This window comes from Mirounga leonina, unplaced genomic scaffold, assembly GCF_011800145.1.
Source record: "Mirounga leonina isolate KUSES-001 unplaced genomic scaffold, KU_Mleo_1.0 Mir_115, whole genome shotgun sequence".
Taxonomy (NCBI): domain Eukaryota; kingdom Metazoa; phylum Chordata; class Mammalia; order Carnivora; family Phocidae; genus Mirounga; species Mirounga leonina.
Genome location: NW_023270268.1, coordinates 61,711,024 through 61,737,698, shown reverse-complemented (window position 1 = coordinate 61,737,698; position 26,675 = coordinate 61,711,024). Strand labels below are relative to the sequence as shown.

The window sequence follows — 26,675 nt, the reverse complement described above, 5'->3', positions numbered from 1 at the left end:
TTTAAAAACAGCAAAAAATCATTTATATATAATCTATGGTTTCTTTTTAAAAAGTCTACAATCTAACAATACAGTAGGAATAATCTAATACATACAAAATTATTTTAGAAAATAATCTCTCAGTAAGATCTTCAACATCCTAAACAGACTTTCAAAAATGTAGTCATATTTAATTAAGAATAGAGTTTTCCACAAACTGCATTGTAACAAATATATTTAAAAATAGGCTTAATAAAAATGATAATTACGAGTGTTAGGATGATACCAGATACATCTGAAATATATCCACATTATGATAAAGAAGAGTATAGTATTATGAGAGCGACAAGACAGGAACCTCAGCCTTCAAGACTTCTTACATGTCACTCCGGAAGAGCATCAAGCCATGTCAATTTAAAATAAAATTATTTTAGCTATGAAACATAATGTGATGAAGAAAAAGCACAATAAATCAACCTTAGTCATTCCAATCCAATAATATTAAAAATAATAAATCTGAAGACTAATCTATGCAAAATGCTAATTACCATCACATTAGTGGAAATTTGGTTAACTACTGCTCTCATAAAATTTTGACATCACTGTAGCAGTTTTTGAAATTTTATTCATTAGATGCTTGGATTAATGAAGATGTGAATTAAATATAACCTCTCCATTTCAGCAGACTTCTTAAAGAGGCTGAGTCTTTTAATTTTCTTTAATTTCTTCACATTCCAATAAATTCCTATTGAATTTAAGCCAGAATAGATTAGTTGAACATTTTATAACTTTGTAAATTGTATTTAAGCCAGTATATTAATACACATGCATAATTAGATTTCTTAGATAAATAATTAAATACTAAGCTTGATGTCTATTATACAAAGGCAACAGTTCAAAATCTATTGAGTTAAGTCAGTCCCATTGGTGGCAATCCATTCTGAAAATGCTGAGTGTGTTGGGAAATAGTGACAATCTCTACAAGAATTAAGTTTTACTACATCCTCTTTTAGTTGGTTCCTCTGACTAGGACACCAGAGAAAATACAATTAAAGAAATCAATACCAAAAAAACCCTGACATTAACTTCATTATAGGTGTAGTTTAAAGCCAGAAAACAAATAAGGCAAAGCTAATGCACGGCAGAAATAAGAAATGTCACCATGGTGTTTGATCAGCAGTATAGGAAATGGACTCTGTGGAACTGATAATTTAATGTCCAAAGATTAGGCAGCAAAATAAATCAATTATGTGGGAAAAGTGGGATGGGGAAGACTGGTAGTAAGTATCAGAAGGATACTCAATTTTCTACATTCAGCAGGAAGGAAACAGACTACTGTGAAACTATGACAACAGCCAAATGTTGTGGTTTAATTTATAAAATTTTAAAACTCAAAACTTATAGAAAACTTAAACATAAAATAGTTAATAAACTGGTTTTATGATAACTCAAATGTTCACTTATAATTGAAGCTAGTTTCTTAACTCTTTATGTAATTACAATGTGTCAATTCAGAGGCCAAGTGATTTAGAGTATGCATTAAGTTTATATTTAAAAAATTCTTTTTAGAACTTAGTATTTTAAAAAGAGAGTAGCAGGTATAAGAGAGGCTTATCAAAAATTTTCAAAACTCAGTATATTTTCCGCATCACCAGTAATGTAGAAACCTATTAAAACATAACCTGAATCAATTTTGAAACTGTCTTTTAACAAGTTAAAAACATCAAATGATTTATTTAAAACTCGTTTTGCAAATGTAGTCTCAGATAACTCAGTTAAGTCGAAAGTACTGACCCTTGCTTTTCTCCAGAATACTGAATTCTAAAAGAACAAAATTGTACATACAGTTTTCTAGCTTTTAAGAAAAACACTTTTTAAATTCATTAGAAAAGTTACCTCCAATGGAATATACTAAATAGCACAATTCTTATTCAGTACCTAAATTCTCTTAAGTAGAAATATGAAAATTTACTTCTCCGCCATAGTTTATATATTGATCTATGGGGCTTAGTAACAGCAACACTCTTGGCCTGATACTATCATGGATTTTGCTTAAATTTTGAGGGGAAAAAACTAAAAAATCCCACAGGTCAAAACTGACTCATATAAACGGAAAGATTCCACTTCAATAAATGACAGGCAATTTAAAATGCAAAATAAAAATGAAGTAAGGCAGCTCTAAAAGAAAATATAACTTATCCATCCAAAATAGTGCTACTACTGTATAATTCACTTCTTACACGTTGTGTTTATAATCTAGACATAACAAGCATTGCAGTTATGATGCAGCATCAGGTGTTTACTTCAGTGAATGAAAAAAATAATGCTTACAACTCGAATGGTAATTTAATATGAATATATGCATCTTACCAGAGATGTTTATGTTTACTACCAGAGACGTCTTAGAAATTCCATATTCCTCACAAAGTCAGTATAATTGCTGTAAAAAAATCAACTGTGGTTCTGAATACCCATTCACAGTTGATCTCAACAATGTATCTGATGTAGGAGACTGATTATCTGTGACAGGCAGAAGGATGTGGTGGTCCTCAGTTCCAAGTGGAAGAGAGAGCGGTAAAGTCATATCAGAAGGTTTCACATCCAATGTTTCTGATAACGGACTTTTTTGTATGGAATCTTGTTCACTCAAGGGATGCTCCTCTATACTAGAATCTAGAATTTTATCTGCACCTGAAATAGAAGGGAAACAAATTTATGCTATCTCTCAAAACAAAACAAAAACCCTTAGACTAAATCTGCTTACCATTCCCAGAACTTGCATTCCAACCTCCACACTTTTTACTCACGCTGTTTCTCTTATGCTGATTTACCCTCATTATCTATGCAAATCCAATTTGGGCCTCAAGCCTAGGTTCAAGCACCAACTTGAACTTAAAATGGACTTAACTGTTCTAGACTAGGGTGAGCTGTTATCTATTTTATCACTCGCTTGTCAATTTCTCATGTATCACCTAGTAACATCTATCGCTCTTATTGCTACTGAACATTCTACTTCAGTATGCTCTGAATTCTCAACCAGGCTAAATTCCTTAAGGGCAAATATCAAGTTATGTTTTTCTAACTCCTTCAAAGTACTTAACAGTGCTATACACATAATAAATTTGTTCACTGAACATATTAGTGAGTAAGTCATACTATTCTCTGAGTTCAAGTTCAGAGGTATGGCACTTTTGTATATTTTCAGAAGTGAGAAATTCTGCTCTCCTTAGGGAGTGATTATCACACTATCATACACTTTTGCCTTCAAATTTCCCATGAGTTTACCATGCTCCTGTCACTCAAAGGATTTACATGATTTCAATCTCCCTGTCTTCATTAGACAAAACTGCCTATTAGCTTTCATAAAATTATAATTCTCTCTGTTCTTGCCAAACTACTCTCAGTTCAACCAGCCAAGAATATAACCTGTACTTCCTTGTCCCAAAGACTCCCTTTACAATGTTCTCTCTGCCTGGGACAACTGCTCCTTTTCCTATCTCCATCTTTTGAACTCTCCTTCAAGTTTCCTAGAATTAAGCCTTTCTAGGACTTACTTCAGAAGGACTTTATCTCTTCTTTAGCACTTTTGTGTCTCTATTATACCCTACATTTTATCTTGTAATCAGTTATTTAGCTTTCTGGTCTCCCACACTAAATTGTAAATTCTTTGAGGACTAAGAATGTGCCTTGTTCAACTTCATATATCTTGCAGTTATGTGTACTTTGGAGACAGAGGCATTTAATGTTTGTTGAATTAATGACACTGCAGTTTTCAGAAGTTACTGACTTAATCCTTATTATGTTTCAGTTCACTATCAGACTTGTTAACATCTCTACACACTGAAGAAGCCTAGTATTTTGTTTCTAATCATGACAAACACAGCGAAACTTTTTCAAGGATTCATTTTAAGCAACAGATTCAAAATTTTGTAGTCTCGCTTTCCATTTCTATGTAACAATTTGGGGCTACCTATTTCCCTATTTATATGTTTCTATTATATTCCCTCTTATATGTTTCTGGATTAGGGTTCATAATGCCCTTTTCTTCACATAACTATAGTAATCCCCAGACTCTAATATGGAGAATAGTGATACATATTTTTTTTTCATATTCTTTCATTCTTGAAACTTCATAAATCAGGTTTTTAAAAGAGGAAATATTTCAAGTACTGTTTATTAGAAGGTCAATATGGAAGGAAAGAAATTCTTACTGAACTTATCTACAAATTATAAAGCTACATACCTAATATGTGTATATCTAGTTTTCAAAAATATATATCTAATTTAAACTGTTATAATGTGCATCTCAACATGTTAGGAATAGCACCAATATGAGAGCACCAAATTTTTATAAAACACAAACATTTACCGGAATGGACTTTTGTTTTGTGCTTCTTTAAATTTTTAATATCTGTGTAAGAATTTCCACATAATTCGCAGATAAATGGCCTTTCTCCTGAAAAGCAAGTTAAAAAGTTTAAACTATTTTAGAAGCTGCTAAGACAAAAATATCAATGTCTATGAACACAGTGCAAACATTACTATACTGTTTAAATTTAGTTTCAAATGACCTTTTTAATCACTTGGTTATAATACAGTGAAATGAAAACTTCTATACATATTAGGCACTCCTTTACTTTATACAAGGCATCCCCATTTCTGGGAAAATGGAGCATTTTCATAACAGAAACTTAACTTACTCTTTTACTTCTATTAAACATTTCATTAGTGCCAGTTATCTGCCAGACCCTAAGAGGAATAGCTAAGGGAAAAAAATGTGTAATTATGGTTTCTGCTTTCTGGCAGCTTACAAATTAGAAAAGCCTTTAAAAATAGTGACAGAATAAAATGCTACAGAATTATAATTCCTTTGAAATAAGAACTGTTCAATACTTTATAAACAGAGGAGCATGAGAATATAGACGTTTATTAAATGTCTACTAGGTGCTCACACTATTCTAGATAGGAATTATGAGGAATAATTTTAAAAATGAAAAAGTCACAACAGTACATTTTCGAGGTGGCATTTTCCTTTATTCGTTCCGTTTTTCTTCATACTACATAATACTATTACAAGAAACATGTCAATACTAAAATTCATTCTGAAAACTTGCTTACTGAACACTATTTGATAAGAAAATATATTATCCACCTATTCCTTTTCATTTCTTGGTACACCTCTGCAATTTAATCCAAACCATCTAAAAACTATTATTATCTGGCATATTAGAAAATCTATACAATTCTAGACCAAACTTAATTACTACTACTCCAAATAACTAAAAAAAAAAAAAAAAAGTAAAAAATTGATATTTATACATGAAAATATTGCTATAGGTAGAGTACGACTAGATACCATAGAGTCCATAATGGTTTAAAAGTCAAGGTTTACATAAAAAGAAATTAGAGAGAACCAAAAATAATACGTTCTCCCTAAACACAGACCTGTATGGGATCGAAAGTGTTTGTTGAGCTCTCCTGAGGAAATAAAACTTTTCCCACAAATACCACATATGTATGGTTTTTCACCTAGATGGAAAATAAAAGATAGCGAAGTGGTGTACTATACCAATATAATATTTATCAATTACAATAATCTAAAGTAACCTGTTCTAAAATATTATTTAAATTAAAACCTCCTTATATATTGTACTTTAGAGGTATCTTCAGTGTGATCCTACTTAGATGAATATTAGTAATTATTTTACACTGTTCATGAGACCTGATGCTTTTCATATAATAAAACTTTATTTCTGCAAATATCCTTCCAGTAGACTAGAGTTGGGCAAGAAGTTCAATTTTTATATGATTACAAACATGTGATTAAAAATTCATCAATCCATTACTTTAATTCTTGCTATCTACTATATTATTAAGAGGAATAAGATTATTTAGGAAAGATCTGTTTTAAAAGGTAGGTACCCTATCAAAACTGAAAATCTTTGAGTATAATTTGCTTCAAAACTGATACTCTGCATTTGAAGTATCTGTTTAATTTGCAAATCTTAGAATGTCTGCGTAGGAAAAGTCCTAAGAAGTCATAAAAATCAATGTTCTACCTAAGCCCACCCCCACCCCATAATTTCACTCTACAGTTTCATCCAAGGAAAGTAAAACAAGAGGCTAAGGAGTTTTTCTAAGGTCATAAAATATGTCTCAACTCAAGTTTATATATTGTCAAAACTCTCTGATGTTAATGTACATAAGTTACATAATAAAAAATTCCAACCACCGTTAGTACTCTAGAAAATCTATCTGCTTTTACAGCTAATATTTATGTGAAAATCACAAACTGAACAAGCACAAACACAACAGATATACAACACAGAGTCTATAATCTATTTTCTTTAAGGGCTCAATTTCCCTTTTTCTTTCTTTTATTTACAACTTTTCCTTATTTTAAACATCTCTGTCAAATTCTTACCTGTATGTTTTCGAGAATGAGTGATAAGAGAACTAGAGACAGCAAATGCCTTCCCACAAGTATCACACACGTAAGGCTTTTCTCCAGTATGCCTACGAACATGATAGGTCAAAGTGCTGGCTTGAGCAAATCTCTGTCCACACCTATCACAGACATATGGCTTCTCTCCACTATGCTTCCTATTCATAAATAAATATAAAGTTATATGCTGGTAAGTAAAACAATTTGGGTCCCATCTATATAATAAGCATTTTTCATATAATTTTCATGCAGTATTTTCTTTCATCTTAACAGACCAAAAATATGTATTTAAAATCAACAGTTTCAATGTACATGTTCTGGTTATCAAAACATCTGTTCTAAGATCAGTTAAAAAAAAATTGTGCCATCATATTCATATGGTTGTCAAGTGTGCCCCTAATACCCCAATTATTTTCACTTGTCCATTCACTCACTCTTCAAAACTCTTTCCTTAAACCTTCAGCACCTCCTCACCCAACCTCACCCTTAGCTGATGTCCTTGCTTCCTCTTTTACTGAGAAAAATTTAAGCAATCAGAAGAAAATTTCCACCATCCCAATTCTCTACCTATAGGCATCTGCATCTATGTATTTGCTGTTCTTCTGTTAACTCTAACATGAGGGTGACAGTTCATCTGAATCCAGCTACTCCCATTTGCATAATGAAGATACTATCCTATCCCCCATGTCTACTCAATGATTTTACTCCTGCAATTTCCTCCACCATTCACTTTTCCCATCCCATTGTATCGCAGCATACAAATATACTGATGTCTTCAATCTTTAAAAAAAAGACCCCTGATCTCTCTTGCTCCTCCACTTCTCTGCTCCCCTTTATCAAAAATTTGAGTCTCCAACTGTTCTACTTTCATTTCTTCTCTACTAATCTCTTCTCTACTAGCCTCTCCTAACATTGCTTTTGTCAAGAGCACTGCTGACCTCTTACTCTGCTAAATTCAATAGTCATTTCTCAGTCTTCACCTCCCTATCATTAGAATTTGACATAGCTGATTGCTCCCTTCTGGAATAATTTCCTTCACGTGGATTCCAGGGCAGTCTACTCTTGGTTTTCCTCCTAGACTAGATGCTCCTTCCTTGTTACCTCTAAGGGCCTCCTGACTCAGTCCTTTGATCTCTTTTCTATCCACATTCATTTTCCTGGTGACCTCATTCACTGTTACAGTCTTAACATATAGTCTTATATGCTAAAGACTCCCCAATTTTTTTTTTTTTAAGATTTTATTTATTTATTTGAGAGAGAGAATGAGAGAGAGCAGGGTCAGAGGGAGAAGCAGATTCCCTGCAGAGCAGGGAGCCCGATGCGGGACTCGATCCAGGGACTCCAGGATCATGACCTGAGCTGAAGGCAGTCGCTTAACCAACTGAGCCACCCAGGCGCCCAAGACTCCCAAATTTTTATCTTCAGCTCAAACCAGTCCCCTGAACTACAGACTTACATAACCAATGTACATATCCACTCAGATGTCTAATAGTCACCTCAAATTTAACATGTTCAGATCTCTACTCCCTCTTTAACTGCTCTATCCACAAATCTTCTCCATTTCCATTAACAGTAATTCCATTTTTTCAGGTGCTCAGGGCTATAAACCTCAGAATCATCTTTGGATACCACTCTTCTTTCCTTCTTTCATACCCCACATCCAATCTGCAGCAAACTCTGTTGTGCTATCTTTAAAAATATGTCCAGAATCTGACTACTTATCTCTTCCACTGTTACCACTTTGGCCTGAATCACTATCACTCTCACTTGAGTTTTATCTATAGCTTCCTCACTGGTAACTTTGCTTCCATTCTTGCAATCTTACATTCTTTTTCTAATATTGCAGCCAGAGTCATCCCCTTAAAATGCAAGCAAAATACATCACCTACTTCTCAATCTCAAGAGTAAAAGCTTTATAATGGCTTATAAAACCTTATACCATCTAGATGCTCTATCACCATTCTGACCTTATGTCTCGCCCTTATTTATTCCTCTCCAGTCACCTTGGCTTCCTTCTGGTTTCTTGACTACATTAAGAAAATTTAATGGTGGAGCCACAATTAGAACTCTAGTGTCCTGAGTGCTAATACAGTAGTCTATTCAAAAGACTATGGTGAATGACAAACTCAAAGATCAAACAACTTATTTTTTTGTTTTTTACCTTGCATGAATCTTGAGATTGCTAGAAGTTGCAAATTGTAAATTGCATACATCACATTTATAGGGTTTTTCCTCACCATGATGCATACGACTATGGAAGACCAGCTGGCATTTCTGAGCAAATCCTTTATCACACAATTCACATTTGTATGGCTTCTCACCTAAAAGAACAAGCAAATAAAATTTATATTTAAAAGGAGATACTCTGTTTTAGTTGCTTGAGCCACATAAGCTTTCAAAAGAGTTCATAACAGTACTATTTTCAGTATTCAGAAAACGTTAACTGCTAGAAGTAAAAAACAAATAGGATTTTTTCTGGATTGTCTATTGAAAACATTGGTAGAATTAAAAGAAATCAGTGTTTCTCAATTCATAATAGTGAAAGGTGATCAATGAGAGAAATACACACTGCATCTTAAAATGTACAAATCTAAGTGTACCAACAGGTAAACGTAGAGGCTGAGGAATGGATGTGTGTGTAATTCTAAGAAACATGTTCAGAAGTTGACAAAGTCTAGGAAGCAGAAGGTAAGATGTGTTGGCAAAGTCTGAGAACTGTCCTGAGTTGTAATTACTTTGTCTCTTTATCAGTTCTCTTAATCTTTGTCTCTGTTAAATACTTAGCAAGCTAGAAGCAAGTTTGTGTTTATTTTAACTGAGGGAAAATGGTACAAAGACCTCATACATTAGGACTTCAGAGTTACCAGCAGCAATAAAACCACCATTAAATACTTGGTCACAATTAAAAAGAAATTTTCAACAATCTAATATGCTAAATACTTTGTGAATGCAAGTATATACCAAATGTTGGTCACAAATAGTCAACACTGCATATTAATATGTTCTATACGAAAATATTATTTCAGTCACAGTACAAAAGCAATTATATCTCCCACAAACCAGTCTTACCTGTATGAGTTCTTACATGCGTTTTCAGCTGGTTACACTGGGTAAATGCCTTTCCACACAAGTGGCAGACATAAGGTTTAACTCCTTTATGTATTCTCATATGCCTTCTCAAGCTGCTGGCTTCTGAAAACACTTTCCCACATGTGTTACACATTGGCTTGGCCTTGGAATACCTCTGATCCAGCTCTTCCCCAGAGCTCTCCAGCTCATAAGAATTCTTGACACTGGCTATATTAGACATAGAGTGTTCTTTCAGAGCACAGTTTGGTTGTGATTTTCCACGTTTCCGTTTCACTGTAACAGTTTGCACAATATCTTGTGCTGGAAAAGTATTTTCCACAACTGACGTCAATTCGAGTTCTGAATTATCATTTCTTTGTGCAACTTGTTCTATTACAGGTGTGGATAATTTATTTGCATCTAAAAATAATTCAACAGATGCATTCTCTAAAATGTCACTGGGATATTGCACTGTTTTATTCTGTCCTGTTTTCTGGGAGTTGAAGGCCTTCTTCTTCTTTTTAGTTTGAGATGACTTCTTTGCTAAAGCCCCTTGTTTAGGATTTGCCTGAACTAAATCTGTAGACACTTCTGATTTTTCCCGACTGTTATAATCTCGTAGAGTAAGGAGACAAGTCTGTTGATTCAATTCAATGTTCCCAGTAATACTAGATATCTCTGTAGAAGAGGGATTAGCAATAAAAGCAAAATCTTCCATCTTTATTTTACATTTAGTGACCACCTCTTCCACTTTGAGATAGTCAGCAGCCTGATGAATTTCTTTAACATTCCAACTGTAAGGAAACAAGGCTAAATGACAATATTCTGAACAAAGAAAAACTATTTGTGAAACAGAGCTGCACATATATTTCAATGTCTTTTAAAAACCTAATGAAGCAGAATGATGAAAAAGGCATAACTAGAAGAACAAATTTACGAAAACTCATTCACTCATTCAGAATAACGTGTAGGCAAAAATCTCCAGTTTTGCAGAACTTGAAAAGATGAAAAAAAAATGGTTACAAATTACATTATGTACCACTATGGAAAAAGAAAATGTTAAAATTACTGTGTGTTTTAAAAAATACTTGCAACACAAAAGTAGCTGTTGGCAACTTACTGCCTCCTCCCATTATCCTGAGCCCTGTTCAGATATAACCACCTTTTCTGGACTGGCAACAGCGAGTCTAAAAAATTATTTCCTATTATCTTTCTCTGCTCCCCTATGAGGGACTTTAACTGTGCTTCTCAAACTTTCCCATGCATCTAAGTCACCCAGGTATTTTGTTAAATGTAGATTCAGATTCTGTGGGGAGGTCTGTGATGGGACCTAAGTGTCTGCATTTCCAACACACTTGCTGGTGATGCCAATGCGGCCGGTTTATTGATTACACTTGGAAGGAACAAGGATTTAGAATGCACTAAGGTCTAACAACCCTCCCGTGTGTGCGTGTGTGTGTGTGTGTTACTCAACTCATGTTAGTTGGAGAGTCTGTCATCATTAGAATTATATAAAAAGACTTAAGTTCATCCTGTTCAACATTCCAGTCAGTATTTACTGAGCATCTACCATGTGTGGTACACTAGGAGGGATATTAAGAAATATCAAATAGTCCCTGCCCTTCAGAAGCTTATAATGTAGTGAAAAATTGTTTGATTACTCTAGCATTACAATGTCAATTAATCAGGGTAAGTCAGCACCTTTAGGCACTTCGACTTTCTTAGCTATAAAATCTGAGAGCTGAGGGGCACCTGGGTGGCTCAGTTGGTTAAGCATCTGCCTTCAGCTCAGGTCATGATTCTGGGGCCCTGGGAGTGACCACCACATCTGGCTCCCTGCTCAGCAGGGAGCCTGTTTCTCTCTCTTCCTCTGTGTGCTCTCCCTCTGTCTCTCAAATAAATAAACAAAATCTTTATTTAAAAAAATCTGAGAGTTGAGTCGGTATTAATTAAAAAATATGATTCTTTTAATTATCGGAGGACAGATATACATACACACACACAAACACACCCTTCAAGTAACCTTACTACTTGCCATTTTCCCCGAATGATATTTAACTCTTCAGAAAAAAAATATATTTTCCCTTTTCCCTCTTCATTATACATATAAGCCAGAAAAGGGTTTTAGTCATAGCTGATAATATAAATATAATGCTATTAATACATCTTTTTTTTTCTTTAAAAAGGAGTAAAATTTGAAATGAAATTAAAAATTAACTAGTGTCATGAACCACTCGGGTCTTTGAAAGTATAGTACAGTATCTACAGATCTCTATCCATTTTCTCATCATCTAATGAAAACGTCTTTATTCCAAGTGCCACTTGTTTCTTCTTTTTTAATTTAACATTACACTGGCTTTTAAAAAATTGCCTTTCATCATATACATAATCATTTTTCAGCTCATTAATGATTAAGTAAGTTTATAGGCCAGTTTGGAAACCTAATCACAAGTTTAGGGAACATTTTGTTTTCTGGGAAAATATACCTAAAGTTCCTAAATATACTATAAATAAACTTTTGGAGTATAATCTATTTGCAAATGGAGTCTTTCCCCTAGATAAGAAAATATTACTTAAAGATTTCTTTTCTTATGTCCCTTGGTTATAATTTTGGAATATATAACGAATGATCTTTGTAATGAAGTTAATTCTCTATTTGCAAAGATGTAGCACAAATGCCCCAAATATAAACACAATCTTGTTCATCTTTTATACAAAATGTTTTTTGCCATATATACAGTAGCATTATCACTTTCTAAAAATATGTTTTTCCTTAAGCATTTTTATTAATTTTGTTACATAGTCTGTTATTAAATTACAATAAATGAGAGATACCACTAGAATGAAACCAAATTTATCACTTATTATACTTAGGCCTCCAATTATAATTGTGCTTAGTGCTCCATAAAAATGAACCACCAAACACGTAACAAGGTCTGGTAGCCTTTAAGACCAATACAAACTAGCACTGAGTGGCACATTGTTTAGAACTGATACAGTATTTCGTACAAATTATTCATCTATTTCACAGCCTATAATCTCAGTTACAGTTAAGGGAATCAATCAGCATTTGTTTACATCAATAACTGCTTTTGTTTACAAGCATGAAGTTACACTGCTTGCAAACTTGCTTTCATCTTTTGAACAGTCACTGAAAGTCATTTAATTACATATTGCCAGGTATATGGCTAAACGCTTTACATGAATAGTCCATTTAATCCTTAGGACATATCTATGCAATCTGTAATAATCCCATTTTACATTCAAATGAAGGCTCGGAGGTCCAAAGAAAGTAACTTGTACAAGATCACAGTGTGTTAGAACTAAGATTTGACCAAGGAAATCTGGCTCATGAGTCCACTTAATTCTTTATTATTTTGTTTTCTTTCACTAAATTTAATCACTAAGTTGTACAGACTTTCTACTTTTGAGGTAAGCCGTCTCACATTTGTGGCTGGGCTCAAACAACTAGTTCTCAGGAAAGAAGATATGTACCAAAAAAGATTGAGCAAAAATCTGGCTCTTTTTCACACTGGTTCTTTGCATGAAGGCTCAAAGTTAAGCTGCTCTTCAGTGTGTTCAAATCAATTCAAGATTGTTCTGGAAAAGTTAATTGAGAAAGGGAAACCACTAAATTGAAGATCAACCAAAATTCACTAGTTCTGTGGTTATTTTATAGTACATATTCTAAATATAGATAAGAGGCACCTGTAGAGTCAACTACTCAGTAAATTTAAATAATTCGTCATGTAGGTTAATCTATGACAAAGGTCTGTTCCTTTAATCAATTCATACAGAACTGACTCAAAGATATCATTACACCAAAATTTAAAAATAATTCCAAATAGTATGAATGTTTCCTTTTCAAAAGGAACATCCTGATTCTAGCTTTTTAAAGAAGTATAGTTCCACAATAAGCTGCAGTGTAAAACAGAGAGAAGGATTCTGCTTAATGTGTATATGCATATATATAAAGATCATCCGGAAAAGAATGAAAGAATATTTATCAAAATGTTAACAATGATTATCAGTGGGTGGCAGAATTTCAGGTGTTTCCTTTTGGTTTCTTTCCTAATTTTTCTCCAAAAATTGTGGAGTTAAAGGGAGAGAGGAGAGTAGAAATGAGAAAATAAATGAAACTAATGTTCATCGGGAGAAGGGCCTTTGAGTAGATCCTTGATCTTCACAGTAACACCAAGGTAGTTATTACCATCACATTTTTACAGATGGGGAAACTGAGGCCCTCAGAGGTCGCATCTTGCTCAGAGACACAGCGACTGACAGGCTGGATCTAACCCTAAAGCCCATAATCTTTTTAGGTCAGATTATGATCTAGTCATGTTCACACTTTCATCATTAAGAGATGGAGGAAAGAAAACAGGAGTAATCTGATTGGTTTCTCTTTCACCTCCACCTTTCTCTCCACAACTGATAAATGCATTAGTATTAAACCAATTATATAGTTCACTATGCATGGGGGAGACACAGTGCCTGCATTATCAAATTCCTCAGAACCTACTTCTTGTAGTGCAGTGAGAGCATTAAGCATTTCAGAAAAGCCTTCTAGCACCTTGGATCTAATTTAAGCATTAGTACTGATAGCTTTACAGAGATGACAGGAGTCACCTGCCATTTACACTCCAAGTAAATTATTGTCCTGAAACAAGATCAGGAAGAGGTCCTGCACATTGCTATCTATGGTTAGAAATGGGAGTACTATTAAACGAACACAGAGAAGCATCCTTCTTTCTTCATCTACACTCCCTTACCTCAAGCACCTTAAGAAGTAAGGGACAGAGTAAGGAAGAGAGAAGAAAAGAGGTACATAAAGACCAAAGAAACTGGAATTCATTTAGAATTCATTGTGTGTGTTCCCTAAGTTTTCATAACTGAAATCATAAGCTTTAAGTAGATAAATCAAATGTGTCAGAAAAAAGGCTTTAATCTTATTAACACCTGTGCTTTTTGTGCTTAAGAAATGTAGTCTGTTCATTCCCAATCAGTAATACGGACTTCTTTATTAAAAACAACAGTAGCATTATGCACATGACTATATGAAGACTCCAAGTTAAGGGGAAAAAATACAAATATATTTTAGCTCTACAGACTGCTGACCAGCTTTTGTAGTGAAAATAAAATGTGTACCTTACCTGTCAAGATTTAAAGTTCCTGTGTATATAAACTCCAACAGTTTCTGAAATCCATCAGCCTTCACCTGACTCTGATCAAGGAAGACATTGTTCTCAGAAGTGCTTCTGTAGATCGCACCAAAATACTCACTAAATGAGGCAAGCACATTCCTATGAGCTTTAAACTGGAATTCCCCAATCACTACGGTGCAGTCACAAAGAAAACCTGCTTCCCGTTGTTTGTTCAGTCTCTCTAAAAGGTGCTCACAGTGGTGCGAATACTGCATTTTGATATCAGAATGGAATTTTACCCTTGTTCTAAAAGACAAAAAGAAATAGTAAGTCAGTAACCCTAAGTTTTCATCAAACGTTTCACCCAAGCAATTGGTAAGGGGAGAAGGGACATGGGACAGAACATGGACAAAAACAAAGTCAGTCCTCATTTATTCCCCCGCCCCGAAAATTCTTATCAAACAGAATAGTTACAAATGCTGAAAGTAAGTTCCTGTGTATCTTTGTTACATCTTGGACAATTAACACAATCCTTTGGACACACAAATAAATGGCGATGAATGAAAACACTTGCACAAGCTGAAAAAAAAAACACCGCAAAATTTCACGTTTTTGCAGCAGCTGAACCTTCAGACTTTCAAGCTCAGTACGCATGCACATGCTGGGGAAAAAACTTAACGAACCACTAAGAAATGACCTCCTTTGAACAGATGGCAAAAAAACACGGTACGAGTTCTTTAAAATTGTTCTCGAATCACCGAAACCTGTTAAGTTTCCGTGGTGCACAGCTGCTTCAAAACGCGAGGCGGCTGCCCACGGGGCGGAGAAAGAGCAGGGCCAAGAGTTGTCAAGGTTCCGTCACTCGCCCGGAGGAGGCCACACCCCCTTTCTTCCCACTTCTCCATTCCCGACCGCAACGGAGAGTGACAACCGAAGCCGGTGTCTCCCGGCTTCTGCCGCGCTGCCCTTCGCCAAGCTCCCACTACCTCAAGTTCCCATACCAGAGGCTGTGGCCAAGGCCAACACGGGGCTGCCTCCCCAGGCTTTCCGCGTTAATACCTTCGCCCCGACCTGAATTCGAACTCCAAGAAGCCTATCCTCCAATGGCCCAGCGTCTGGAGAGAGCGGGACTGGCAAGCTGGGGGGTGAAAAAAGAACTCACCTAGAGCAATCCAAGGGGGAACAGTTTCTTCACGCTCTCTCTGCCATTTTGGAAGGACGTCACCGCGCCCGCTCCGCCTCTTCCTTCTTCCTCTACGGCGACATCATATCCGGCCCAGGCGTCACATGGAAACGGTGGAGGCTCTGGGACTGTGGAGGTCCGGCACCGGGGAGGACAGACAAGACTCGCCCACAGAAATTCCACTCCTCAGCATCCTAGGGCCCCCACGCGAAACCGCAAACGTCATGAATACGGGACTTGAGGGCTCATTCATAGCGCCCCACTTGTCTTCCTCATTCTGAACATTGTGGTCGGCCGACAGTCAGCATCTCTCCTACGGCCCGCGGTCGGGCGGCGCCGCACGGAGGCCCTCTTTCCAGGAGCCAGATTGTGCACTGCATGCTGGGGCTTGTAGTTTCTCGTCTTCTCCCATCATCCTCCCCTTCCTCGGGACCCCGCGAGTGCAAACAGCTTGTGTACTTAGGCTCCTAGCCATGGGAGATTTTCGGGCTGAGACAGATCACCCCTTTTCAGTTTACGTGCCCGAAAGCTTCTGGGGCCCTCCTGGGTTTTGTTTGCATCAGCCGACTGTAGCCTAGTTTCCAGGATATCCTTACCTGTTACAAGTCTGCGATGCAGCAAAGCGGAGCAAAGCAGTAAGGTACACTGAGCACGCGCAACATTGCAGGAAGGTGGGCTTTATACCGGAAAAGGTTCTGCGTCGGGACCAGAAAAATTTTAATATCATGATTTATATCGAATTCAGATTTTGTACAGTGAAGGAAAAGGAAGCCAGTTATCTGCGTAACATACAAAAGGCGCAGAAACAGTAAGATAAGTCCTGTTAATATGTTACAGTGAATTTTTCCCTAGTACTTGTGGACATCATAAATCTCAGAAAACCAAAACTTCATTTATTCTTGTTAAAAGTTGTGTCAGGACTTTAGGATATTTACTCGTGACTTTATTTTAAAGGACAGTCAACTGGAATTTACTCGTTTCTTCTGAGATTTTTCCAACGACATTCTGTTTGCTCTTTAACTTCTTTTCTCTGGTCCGTAAAAATCATATTTGTGAATAAAGCCACTACCCTTATGTTTATAAGGGGAAAAGTTGAGTCGGGTTATTGATTTCATCTTTCTGATTCCACTTTTATATTTTGTCGGAACCCAATTCAGTAGTTTATTCAGAAATATTTATGAGTCTCTACCAGGTGTTAAGCATTACACCAAGTATTTATAAAATAAGAGTAAAATATGGTCTCCTGGCGTTTAGGGATATTTGCAGTCTGAAGGGGAAAACTAATGGAAAACTAAATGACTTGTAATACAAAGAGTGCTAAGGAGGCAACAGGGTTAAAAGTTTTTAACACCGTGTTTGAGGTCCTCTTCTAGGTTGTACATTACATTCTTTTTCAGTAGTAGGTTGGGAGTTGAATTGTTTTTTTGAACCATTTCTGCGTGGCAAGCTGTCAGTAAAAACATTTGCTGAATAAAATAACCAACGCGAAAGTTCAAATTCCCACTGTTCCACAAGTTTGTATTTAGGTTGTCTTTTAAAAAACTAATAAATTAGTGAAAAATCCCACGGCCCTGTTTGAAGGAAGCCAGTACGGAAAAAGGACAGCAGTTGTTTCCGCCCGGTTTCGAACCGGGGACCTTTCGCGTGTTAGGCGAACGTGATAACCACTACACTACGGAAACCTAACTGGTGTCTGTGGTTCAGAATAGCCTTGATATGGATGTAGTACCGTGAAATTCCTGGGCATTTAAAGTAATATTAAGGCAGCTTTTAACAGGAAAACAACAACAAACAAACAGAAAAGGAAAAATGACTATACTTCTAATTGTGTAGTGCTGAAACTATTTCGAAAGTTCAATTTGCCTGCGCTTTTTCCCCCCAGAGGCTCCTACGGACCGCTGCAAAAACCAGGCACAGGTTCCTTGCACTTCCTTTGGGTACACTTTCTTCTGTGGGAAAGAAATGTTTTATTTGACGTTCTTTCCCCGCCACGCATTGCTGAGAAGCGCAGGGCAAGTGCCGGGCTTCGTTGGCGTTCCCCGTCTTGCCGCTGTTTGCAGCACCAAATGCCACCGCTGTTATTTAGTAACGTGACCTTTCAGCCTCTGGTGGAGAGACAGGTAAATAGCTTCTGAATTTCCTCCCCTGCTTCCATAGGCCAACCAGAGGTTCGAACTTGCCTCCTTTTAAAATTCTCTACACGGTGTGTACAATTAGGGGGTAAAAAAATCAGACATCAAGATGCACTTTTTGGCACGCAGTGTACGTAAATTATTCTAAGCCTGAACTTCGCATGACCTAAGGAATATCGCTTTTCTTGCAAAGAGGCAGACACATCCTTATGCCTAAAAATAAAATATTTTTAGGAAATGAGAATGACCTTCCATATCACATGAGGGATAACCGGGTGAGATTGTTAACAATCAATCAATCAAAACAAAACAAAACAAAACAAAACAAGATTCTACCTTTTTGGTTTTGAGTACATTTTGCTTAGAAACTGAAGGAAAGATACACAACAAAGTATTTGCCCATTATATAGAAACATTAATAAAAGTGTATAAAACCCACTTTTTTTCTTTCAAGATTTTATTTAAATTCAAGTTAGTTCACATATATTGTAGTATTAGTTTCAGGGGTAGAATTTAGCGATTCATCTGTTGCATATTAACACCCAGTGCTCATTACATGAAGGGCTCTCCTTAATGCCCATCACCCAATTACCCCATCCCCCACCCTCTCTTTTCTAGCATCCCTCAGTTTGTTTCCTATATTTAGGAGTGTCTTAAGGTTTACCTCCCTCTCTGTCTTTATCTTATTTCATTTTTCCTTCCCTTCCCCAATGTTCATCTGTATAAAACCCAGGTTAAATCCTAGCATTCTTTCCTTTTTCTTTTCAGAAGTTGAGGAGGGTTTCAGAAGAGCTTCTGAAACCGAGCTTCTTCTCCGACAACTTTCCCCTGTCAAATCTCTCCACCTTTTGCTAGTTTCAAGGGCACATTCCAGAGCTTTCCGCAGGCCCCTGGGCAGATACATATTAAGCAGAATTTAAAGGCTTTGGAAAAGAAAATTGTTTTTATGGCTCATCGAGGTATTAGAGAAAGCCACTTGTAAAGGGTTAGATTTGTATCGTTAAGGAAGAAAGTTGGGTTTTCCTGATATTGGTATCCCTGGATTCCAGGGGGTGGCAAGTGACCCACCCCCTGTGAGATGCAATCGGTGGGCAGCACTTTGGAGAGTCAATGGGCCAGGCCTCTCCCTGGCCCCTGCCCTCACTTGCAGGCGCAGGCCTCGTGGGGCTAGGCCAGGGCCTCTGTGACGCGACGTTCCAGGCCGTGGGCCTGTTAACGCTGCCCGGAGTCCGCGGCCCGCACTGTCCGCGCTCCTGGCACAGCCCGCAGGCAGGGCGGCCGGTGTGGCCAGGCGACGGGAGGCGGCGGCGGCGGCGGCGGCGGTATGAGCTACTACCAGCTACCAGTGGTGATCGACAACGGCTCGGGAATGATCAAGGCGGGCCTGGCTGGCTCGCGGGAACCCCAGTTTGTCTACCCGAACATTATCGGCCGAGCCAAAGGCCAGAACTGGGTGGCCAAGGGCGCGCCGGAACTGTATGTGGGCGACGAGGCGCAGGAAAGGAGAAACTCACTGTCCATCAGGTATGGCCGTCTCCCAGCAGGCAGGACCCACGGGGGGGCAGGGTAAGTCCAGATGAGGGGCGCAAGGGTGCGAGGATAAGGAAGCGGGGAACAGGAAGGTCTCAGCCTGCTAGTGCAGGCCACAAATCTCCAAGGGTGTATAAATAAAGTTATCGTTCATAAAATACAAGTTCATTAAGAATATCACTTAATTCATAGTACCCTCATCATGTGGGTTTCTTCAGTTAATTGATATTAAAACTGTACTATATTATGTAAAGATTTCCCAATTTTTTAAAAGAGATTGTCTTCTAAAGGGGGGGGGACAAATGGAAAGCAACAAAAATTGCAGAGGAAGGTAGTAGCTATGCTAACTTTTGCTGGCAGTTACATTTTCTGACTGGCAGTCACTGCCCACAAAGGGATACTGGTAATAAATATGGGGATTAATCCAAGCTTGAAGAGAATAGATGCTGGAGAAATTAAAAGCTGCCATTGTTTAAAAAAAAAACAAAACAAAACGCTGCCATTTATCTTACTGCTTTTCCTACAGCTACCCAGTGGAGCGTGGTCTGGTTACTTCTTGGGGAGACATGGAGATCATGTGGAAGCATATCTATGATCATAACCTGAAGCTAAAGGCCTGTGATGGCCCAGTCTTGATTACCGAGCCAGCACTGAACCCACTGGTGAACCGGCAACAGATCACTGAAGTGTTTTTTGAGCATCTGCAGGTTCCTGCCTTCTATATGTGCATCCAAGGGGTGCTGGCTCTCTTTGCCGCTGGCTTCACAACCGGCTTTGTGCTGAGTTCAGGTGCTGGGGTTACCCAGTGTGTGCCCATCTTCGAGGGTTACTGTCTGCCTCATGGTGTCCAGCAGCTAGATATGGCAGGCCTTGACCTCACCAACTACCTCATGATGCTGTTGAAGGACCATGGCATCATGCTGCTTAGTGCTGCAGACAGAAAGATTGTCACAGACATTAAGGAAACCTCTTGTTATGTGGTAATGAACTATGAAGAGGAAATGGCCAAGAATCCTGAGTCTATAGAGAAAGTTTACCAACTGCCTGATGGAAAGATGATCAAACTCCATGACCAGCTCTTTCATTGTCCAGAGGCCCTCTTCTCTCCACATCTTATGAAACTTGATACGCCTGGCATTGATAAGTTGTGTTTCAGCAGCATAATGAAATGCGATACAGATCTGAGGAATTCGTTTTTCTCCAATATTATCCTTGCTGGGGGATCAACCTCTTTCCCTGGTTTAGACAGGCGGCTAGTTAAAGATATAGCAAATATGGTACCTGCCAATACACCCGTGCAGGTTACAGCTCTCCCAGAAAGGAAACTATCAGTGTGGATGGGAGGCTCTATTCTTGCATCCCTGTCTGCCTTCCAGGACATGTGGATCACCGAGGCAGAATTTAAAGAAGTTGGGCCCAACATAGTACACCAAAGATGCTTCTGAATACAGATAAAATGGTTAGAAAAAAAAAGGTTTTGACAGAAAACTGGATATTATAAGTATCTGGGGGGAACAGGAAGTATTTCAATTATTGGATTGTCCATGTCTCTTGCATTTCTATGATGGGGGAAAATAATGTGGAAGTAAACCATTAAGTAGAGACAAATTAAATGCTAGAGGAAACTATTCTTGACCTTGGAGATCTTGTATTTCCTTTGGAAAAAGAGCAATTTGTAGTACAACACGTGTGCCCAATGAATGATATAGATTTAAGTTTGTTAAGGTTTACAGAAAGAAGGTTGCTGTGAGCAAAGATTTCATAGCAAATGTATGCCATCATGGATGGGGTGGCATTAGGATGGGTGTATGATAGAGGAGGAGGAAGAGGGCAGATATCCAGAAGAGCATAATGGAAATGAGCAAGGGTCTAGGGGTGAGAATGAACAAAGCATATTCAAAGCATGCTTAATAGACTGGTTTTAGTGAAACGAAGATCTCATAGGGAGCAAACTAAGAGCAATGACTAGGAAGGTAAAGGAAGGCCAGGGACTGGACTGGAAGGCTTTGTGTTAAATGTCCTATAGGCAAAGGGGAACAATTAAAGAATGAAGACACAGGAAATTAAGTTAAGATGAATGTGGCCGTAGTCTGGAAGATAAATTGGACTGGGAAGGCCCTGGAGATTGGGTGGTCAATTAACAAGTTACTAGTCTAGATATAAAATAGTCAAGTTTTATACTCAAGATTATAGGCAATAGGAATTAAAAAGAAGAAATTACAAAACCTGACAAGTCTTGGTGTCTAATTAGATACGAAGGGGGGGAAGAAGGGTGTAAAATGACCTGGATTCCTGATAATGACGGCAGTATTAACATAACTCAAAGTATTTCGTATTTGCTCTATGCAAAGCACTGTGCTGAGTGCAATGAATGCTAAATCAGGAGTCAGATCCTTTCCTTAAGAAGTCAGCAGTCTAGTATTACAGATGAAATTTTTACCTTAATTATAATAATACCAAATAGAAAGTGATTTAATGTTCTCAGAGAAATATAAAATGCTCTGAGGGCTCAAAGGAGGGAAAATACCTTGAGGGCTCATGGAAGACTTTCTAGTAGATTTGGCTTTTGGGCTGGGCTTGAAAGACAGTTGGAATTGAAACCTCATGCAATGCCCTTTCCTCAGAATTTAGGGGCAGCATATGTAGATTTAGGTCCAGGCCCTACCACCTACCAGCTGCAGGAACATTTCATCCATCAAGTGGGGCTGCTAATCCCTATCTGTCTCATAGTCACTGTGAGGTTCAAATGGGATAATGTCCCTAAAGATACTTTCAAAATACAATAAAACAAGTTATTTTTTGTTATAGAATTAGATAATTTAGAGGTCCAGCTTAGATGCTACTTCCTCCACGCAACCAAAATTCATTTTATACTCCAGCACATTGTATTACTTGTACTTCTATTGACCACTTAATTTATGCGGCCTTACTTGGTTTGCTTGTCTTTCTCCCGCACTAGATATGTTCTTGGAAGATAGGGATTGCGGGATTTCCTTTTTCATCTCTATCTCCTTCCCTAATGCTCTCTATGGTGCACTCCCAGTAGGTATGTAGATATGTAGAATTGACCAGAAGCACATTCTGGGCAGAGGTTGGAACGTTAGGGCAAAGGCTCCAAGGTGTAAAAATGATGGGCGCATTGTACAAGTAAGAGTAAGTAGACCTGAGTCAAGCATTTGTGAAGAGGTGCATTTCATTCCTTGGTACTTCTCTCCCTCTTTAGTGATTGTAAGCAAAACCAGATTGGATAAGGTGTAGAAAATGATTATCTGCGGGCAGTCTGAACAGTTGAAGCTGCGCTCACTAGATTCACAAGCACTGTACAGAGCATGAACTCACTCTTCACTTTAGAATTCCTAAAGTACTTTTTTTTCTAAAAGAAAATAAGGCTATTTATCTAATTATCTAATTTAAACTTCAACATCCCAGAGAGGTGGGTAAAATTATTCCTATTTTACAAATTAAGAAATTGAGATTTAAACAGGTTAAGAGATTTAAGTTTAAAGTGATCCCAAAGTAGCTTGCTAGGTTAGGCAGGCAAATGATCCTTAACCGTGGTCTCAGGTAGTTAACCCAACAACCAACCTGGAATATTCTGTACTGACTCCAGCCTCTAACATGGGGTCATAAATGATCCTTTTCAGGTAATCTAGGGATAGGGAATAAAATTCGAAAATCACGTTTGTATTTTCCCCACCCTTAACAATCGCTGGAAACCAACGCCCCTAACATTTTGCTTTTCTCTCAGATTTAAGTGTCAACAGCGACAACTCCACAGAATTCACCCAGTGGAACAATGAATTCAACAATTAGGATCTGCCAGTTGTATGTAAAACAGTATTATACCGGCCATTAGAGAAACCCGCTACAATTTATGGTGGATTGTTCTTTTTAACCTAATCACAATATTAAAGCAAAGCCAACGACTGAAAAGCTTTTATTCCTAATAAAAGGTAGATTCAATCCTGAATGTTAAAATTAAGAATGAAGTAGTTATACTTAATAAAACCCATCCTTTGTTCAAGGAGAAGTTGAAGAGCGGCATTCTAATGAGAAGGGAGCAGGGTAGGAACTCCAGGGCAGTCCAACGAGCCGAGCCAATATTCTGGTTTAGTCAAGGCTGTCCGGGAATCTATTTTCTTAAAGATCTCTAACAAATGTGATTACAGTTAATTTCCCCAGCCCTAAAATCCTTCTGTGAACTCCATTTTTTAAGGTGGTCGAGCGCACCGTACCCTGTCTGTAGTTGATGGAAAATGGAGCGGTGCAGTACTGCAAGTTAGTTTTTACTCTCCAAGTACGGACGGAAAGAAAGACCTAACACTTGCCCTAACGAAGGTGGAGGAGGGGCGCGATTGTCCGCATGGCCGGAAATAGAACTTCGGGGGCGCGGAGGGGGAAGTGCCGACGCCGCATCTCGCGAGAGCCGAGACGGGTAAGCTCCGGCCAATCGGCGCGGGCCGCGGCCGCTCCCTTTATAGGCAGACGCGGCCGCTTGTAGCTCGGATTGCGGAGGGTGGGCCTGGGAGGGGTGGCGGTCAGGTTCTCTCTAACCCTAACTGAGAAGGGCGTAGGTGTTGCGCTTTTGTTCCCCGCACGCTGTTTTTCTCGCTGACTTTCAGCGGGCGGAAAAGCCTCGGCCTACCGCCGTCCACCGTCCAGTTTGGAGCAAACAAAAAATGTCAGCCGCTGGCTTGCTCGCCCCTCCCGGGAGCCTGCGGTGCCTCGCCCGCTTAGCCCCCGCGTCCCGCCTGGAGGCCGCGGTCGGCCCGGGGCTTCTCCGGAGGCACCCATTGCCGTCGCGAAGAGTTGGGCTCTGTCAGCCGCGGGTCCCTTGGGGGCCAAGGGCGAAGGTCTGGCCGCAGGGAGAGAAACGGAGCGGGTCCCCGCACGCGGTGCGCTTCCCTAAGCTGTGGGACTTGCACCCGGGACTGGGCTCACACACATGCCACCTGCTGAGCGGCTGCTGGAGGCCCGCAAGTCGGCTTTCCCACGGGAAGGGGTTGTGGGCACTCCCTTTTGTGCGCTTCGCTCTCCCTTCCCCATCAGTGGTGGGCCTGTGGATCCCCAAACCTCCGGATTGGACCAGGGTGCGTGCAACTTGATAGACAGGTGGAGGGCATTTATTCAGTTTGCCCAAGTGAAAGGGCAATGAGCCAAGCAGCCAGCTAGCCATTCTTTTGTAGGGTTTTTGTCCTAATCCCCCTCTTCTGGTTTTGTTGCCCATTTGTATCTCAGGTATTTTCTGCTCTGCGGATTTTGTTGCAAGTTTTTGTCTTTACCAAAGTAGATTTCTCGGCCAGTCGCCTCAATCGGTTGCGAGATTGTGAAACATTTCATAAGTATTTGTTAACTAGAACTAGCGTGTTCTCCAAACAGTGAAAACTGTGTTCCTTGATGGTGGTTGCGTTTTAATTTTCTTTGCCTCTGCCTTTGGATGCGAAGTGTTAAGTGGTGGCAAACTGAAGGGGAGTTTACGGAGAAATATATTCCCCGCCCCCCATTGGATCTGGTTTTCTTCCCGAAAAGAAAACAAGCTGGTGGCCGTCTAGGTTAAAGGAAACGACCTACAGGCTCTTCTGCCCACTCATCCCCAAAACCCAATTCCTAATTCCAGGCTTATGTATTGGATTCACCCCAAATTTGGGCCTTCACATCCTTAAGACAGCTGTTCTGGGGGCAGTTGCTGGGAGAGATAGTAGCCAGCGGCCTGCATTACGAAGGAAATTATCAGGGGTGATACCCAACTCAAATCTGACCTGACAATGGAAAGGGTCAGTCAGGAGAACCATGTCAGCAAATTTGTAAATGTGTAGGTCTGTAGCATCTCAGCCCATTACCTAAAATAGGTCCTTCAATGTTGTCCAACACAGTTCTTAGCCCTATTATGGGGAAAATGGGAAATGGGGTGTGGGAAAAAACTGGAATTCACTTGCTGGTAATGTTCTCTAAGTAAAAAAGGAAAAAAATTTCCCTAGTCAGCTTGGTTTTGTGGAAAGGACACAGGGTGAGTAACCAAATGAAGTGATAGTTCTGATTTTCTAGATTCTTGAAGTAACTCAGCTTCACTAAGATTCCATTTACTCAGAAGTTGATCTTTGAAGATCTCTTGAGGATTGCCTGGGTTCCTTGAGCTAAAATAAAAGTCTTTTGTTCCTGCTCCATCTAGTGGTACTTTTGCTTCTCCACATTCACAAAATTGGTGGTGGTATGGGGCCCGAGGCAAGGATGGTCATCTACAAGGGAATGTTTTTGTCTCATTTTTAAAAAGAAAATGTAGGGTGCCTGGGTGGCTCAGATGGTTAAGCGTCTGCCTTCGGCTCAGGTCATGATTCCAGGGTCCTGGGATCGAGTCCTGTATCGGGCTCCCTGCCCCGTGGGAAGCCTGCTTCTCCCTCTGCCTCTCTCTCTCATGAATAAATAATTAAACTCTTTAAAAAAAATAAAAGAAAATAAAAAGAAAATGTAATTGAATAAACACAACTTAAAAATAAGCCCACAGCTGTTGTTGTTTTTTCTTGTTGTTGTTCTCATATTTGAAGTCCTCCCTGGATAATGTAAACATTCCAAAGGAAAGTTCTTAGTATTATAAACACTTGACATATTTATTCTATTTTGGTAAAATGATTCTCTTCCTTAAGTTATATAGTTTTGGAGTAAGAAGGGGCCATCAAGGTCATCCAATAAGAGAATTTACATGGAAACCTTTTGTAGATAATAAATAATTATGGCAAATGTGACTTACTGCTATAAGATTTAAATCCCTCTAGCAGATAAAGAAACTGATGCTTAAATGGGTTTAGATGACTTGCCTGAGTTAATTATTTGCTGAGTTGGGACCAGCAACAAGGCTTCCCAACCTTAAGTTCAGTCTTCTGTTTACTATGTGGCATCTTAATGCTGTGTTGGTTTGGCTGGGAGGGATGACTAGCATTAACTCCACCATCGTTTTCTCATTTAAAATAAAATAGCATCCTTAATTGTTACTTGCCTGTGAGCTTAGTTTTCATCCCCATCCCCACTCCCTCCACAGTGTCTTTGATGTGATTTTCTGCTGGAAAGTCCCATGTGCGCTGCACTATTTTACAAGTACAGTTTATCTTTGCATTTATGGAAGTTATGTTCTATAAAGTCATCATAAACACTGAATTAGTGAACACCGAACCATTTCTCTCAGGGGAAATATAGAATTCGGT

The 26,675-nt window shown here is 38.7% G+C and overlaps 2 protein-coding genes and 1 non-coding gene across 4 annotated transcripts; 1 reads left to right on the top strand and 2 right to left on the bottom strand.

Moving 5' to 3' along the window:
- Positions 1–16,158, bottom strand: MYNN (myoneurin). Of its 2 annotated transcripts, XM_034998679.1 has the most exons (9): positions 15,797–16,158; positions 14,644–14,940; positions 9,494–10,287; positions 8,586–8,745; positions 6,404–6,582; positions 5,425–5,508; positions 4,349–4,435; positions 2,350–2,670; positions 1–724 (listed from the first exon to the last, which is right to left on the bottom strand). In XM_034998679.1, the coding sequence occupies exons 2-8, from the start codon at positions 14,907–14,909 to the stop codon at positions 2,408–2,410; spliced, it is 1,833 nt and encodes a 610-aa protein (XP_034854570.1). In that variant the 5' UTR covers positions 14,910–14,940; positions 15,797–16,158; the 3' UTR covers positions 1–724; positions 2,350–2,407. The 2 variants fall into 2 exon arrangements, with proteins under 2 accessions (XP_034854570.1, XP_034854579.1); XM_034998688.1 differs by lacking the exons at positions 1–724; positions 5,425–5,508 and having other exon boundaries at positions 733–2,670; positions 15,797–16,153.
- Positions 16,159–17,426: 1,268 nt separating this feature from the next.
- TRNAV-AAC lies at positions 17,427–17,499 on the bottom strand. The gene has a single exon. It is a non-coding gene; the product is annotated as a tRNA-Val (tRNA).
- Positions 17,500–19,273: 1,774 nt separating this feature from the next.
- Positions 19,274–20,924, top strand: ACTRT3 (actin related protein T3). The gene is made up of 2 exons (XM_034989838.1): positions 19,274–19,473; positions 20,006–20,924. The coding sequence occupies exons 1-2, from the start codon at positions 19,274–19,276 to the stop codon at positions 20,922–20,924; spliced, it is 1,119 nt and encodes a 372-aa protein (XP_034845729.1).
- Positions 20,925–26,675: the final 5,751 nt, after the last annotated feature.

Coding starts and splice junctions, on each gene's coding strand:
- MYNN (XM_034998679.1), bottom strand. CDS start 14,909: ATGCAGTATTCGCACCACTGTGAGCACCTTTTAGAGAGACTGAACAAA. Junction 5,509..6,403: donor TCATTCTCGAAAACATACAG/GTAAGAATTTGA, acceptor TTTTCCATCTAG/GTGAAAAACCATACATATGT. Junction 2,671..4,348: donor CAAAACAAAAGTCCATTCCG/GTAAATGTTTGT, acceptor CTTCTATTTCAG/GTGCAGATAAAATTCTAGAT.
- ACTRT3 (XM_034989838.1), top strand. CDS start 19,274: ATGAGCTACTACCAGCTACCAGTGGTGATCGACAACGGCTCGGGAATG. Junction 19,474..20,005: donor AGAAACTCACTGTCCATCAG/GTATGGCCGTCT, acceptor CTTTTCCTACAG/CTACCCAGTGGAGCGTGGTC.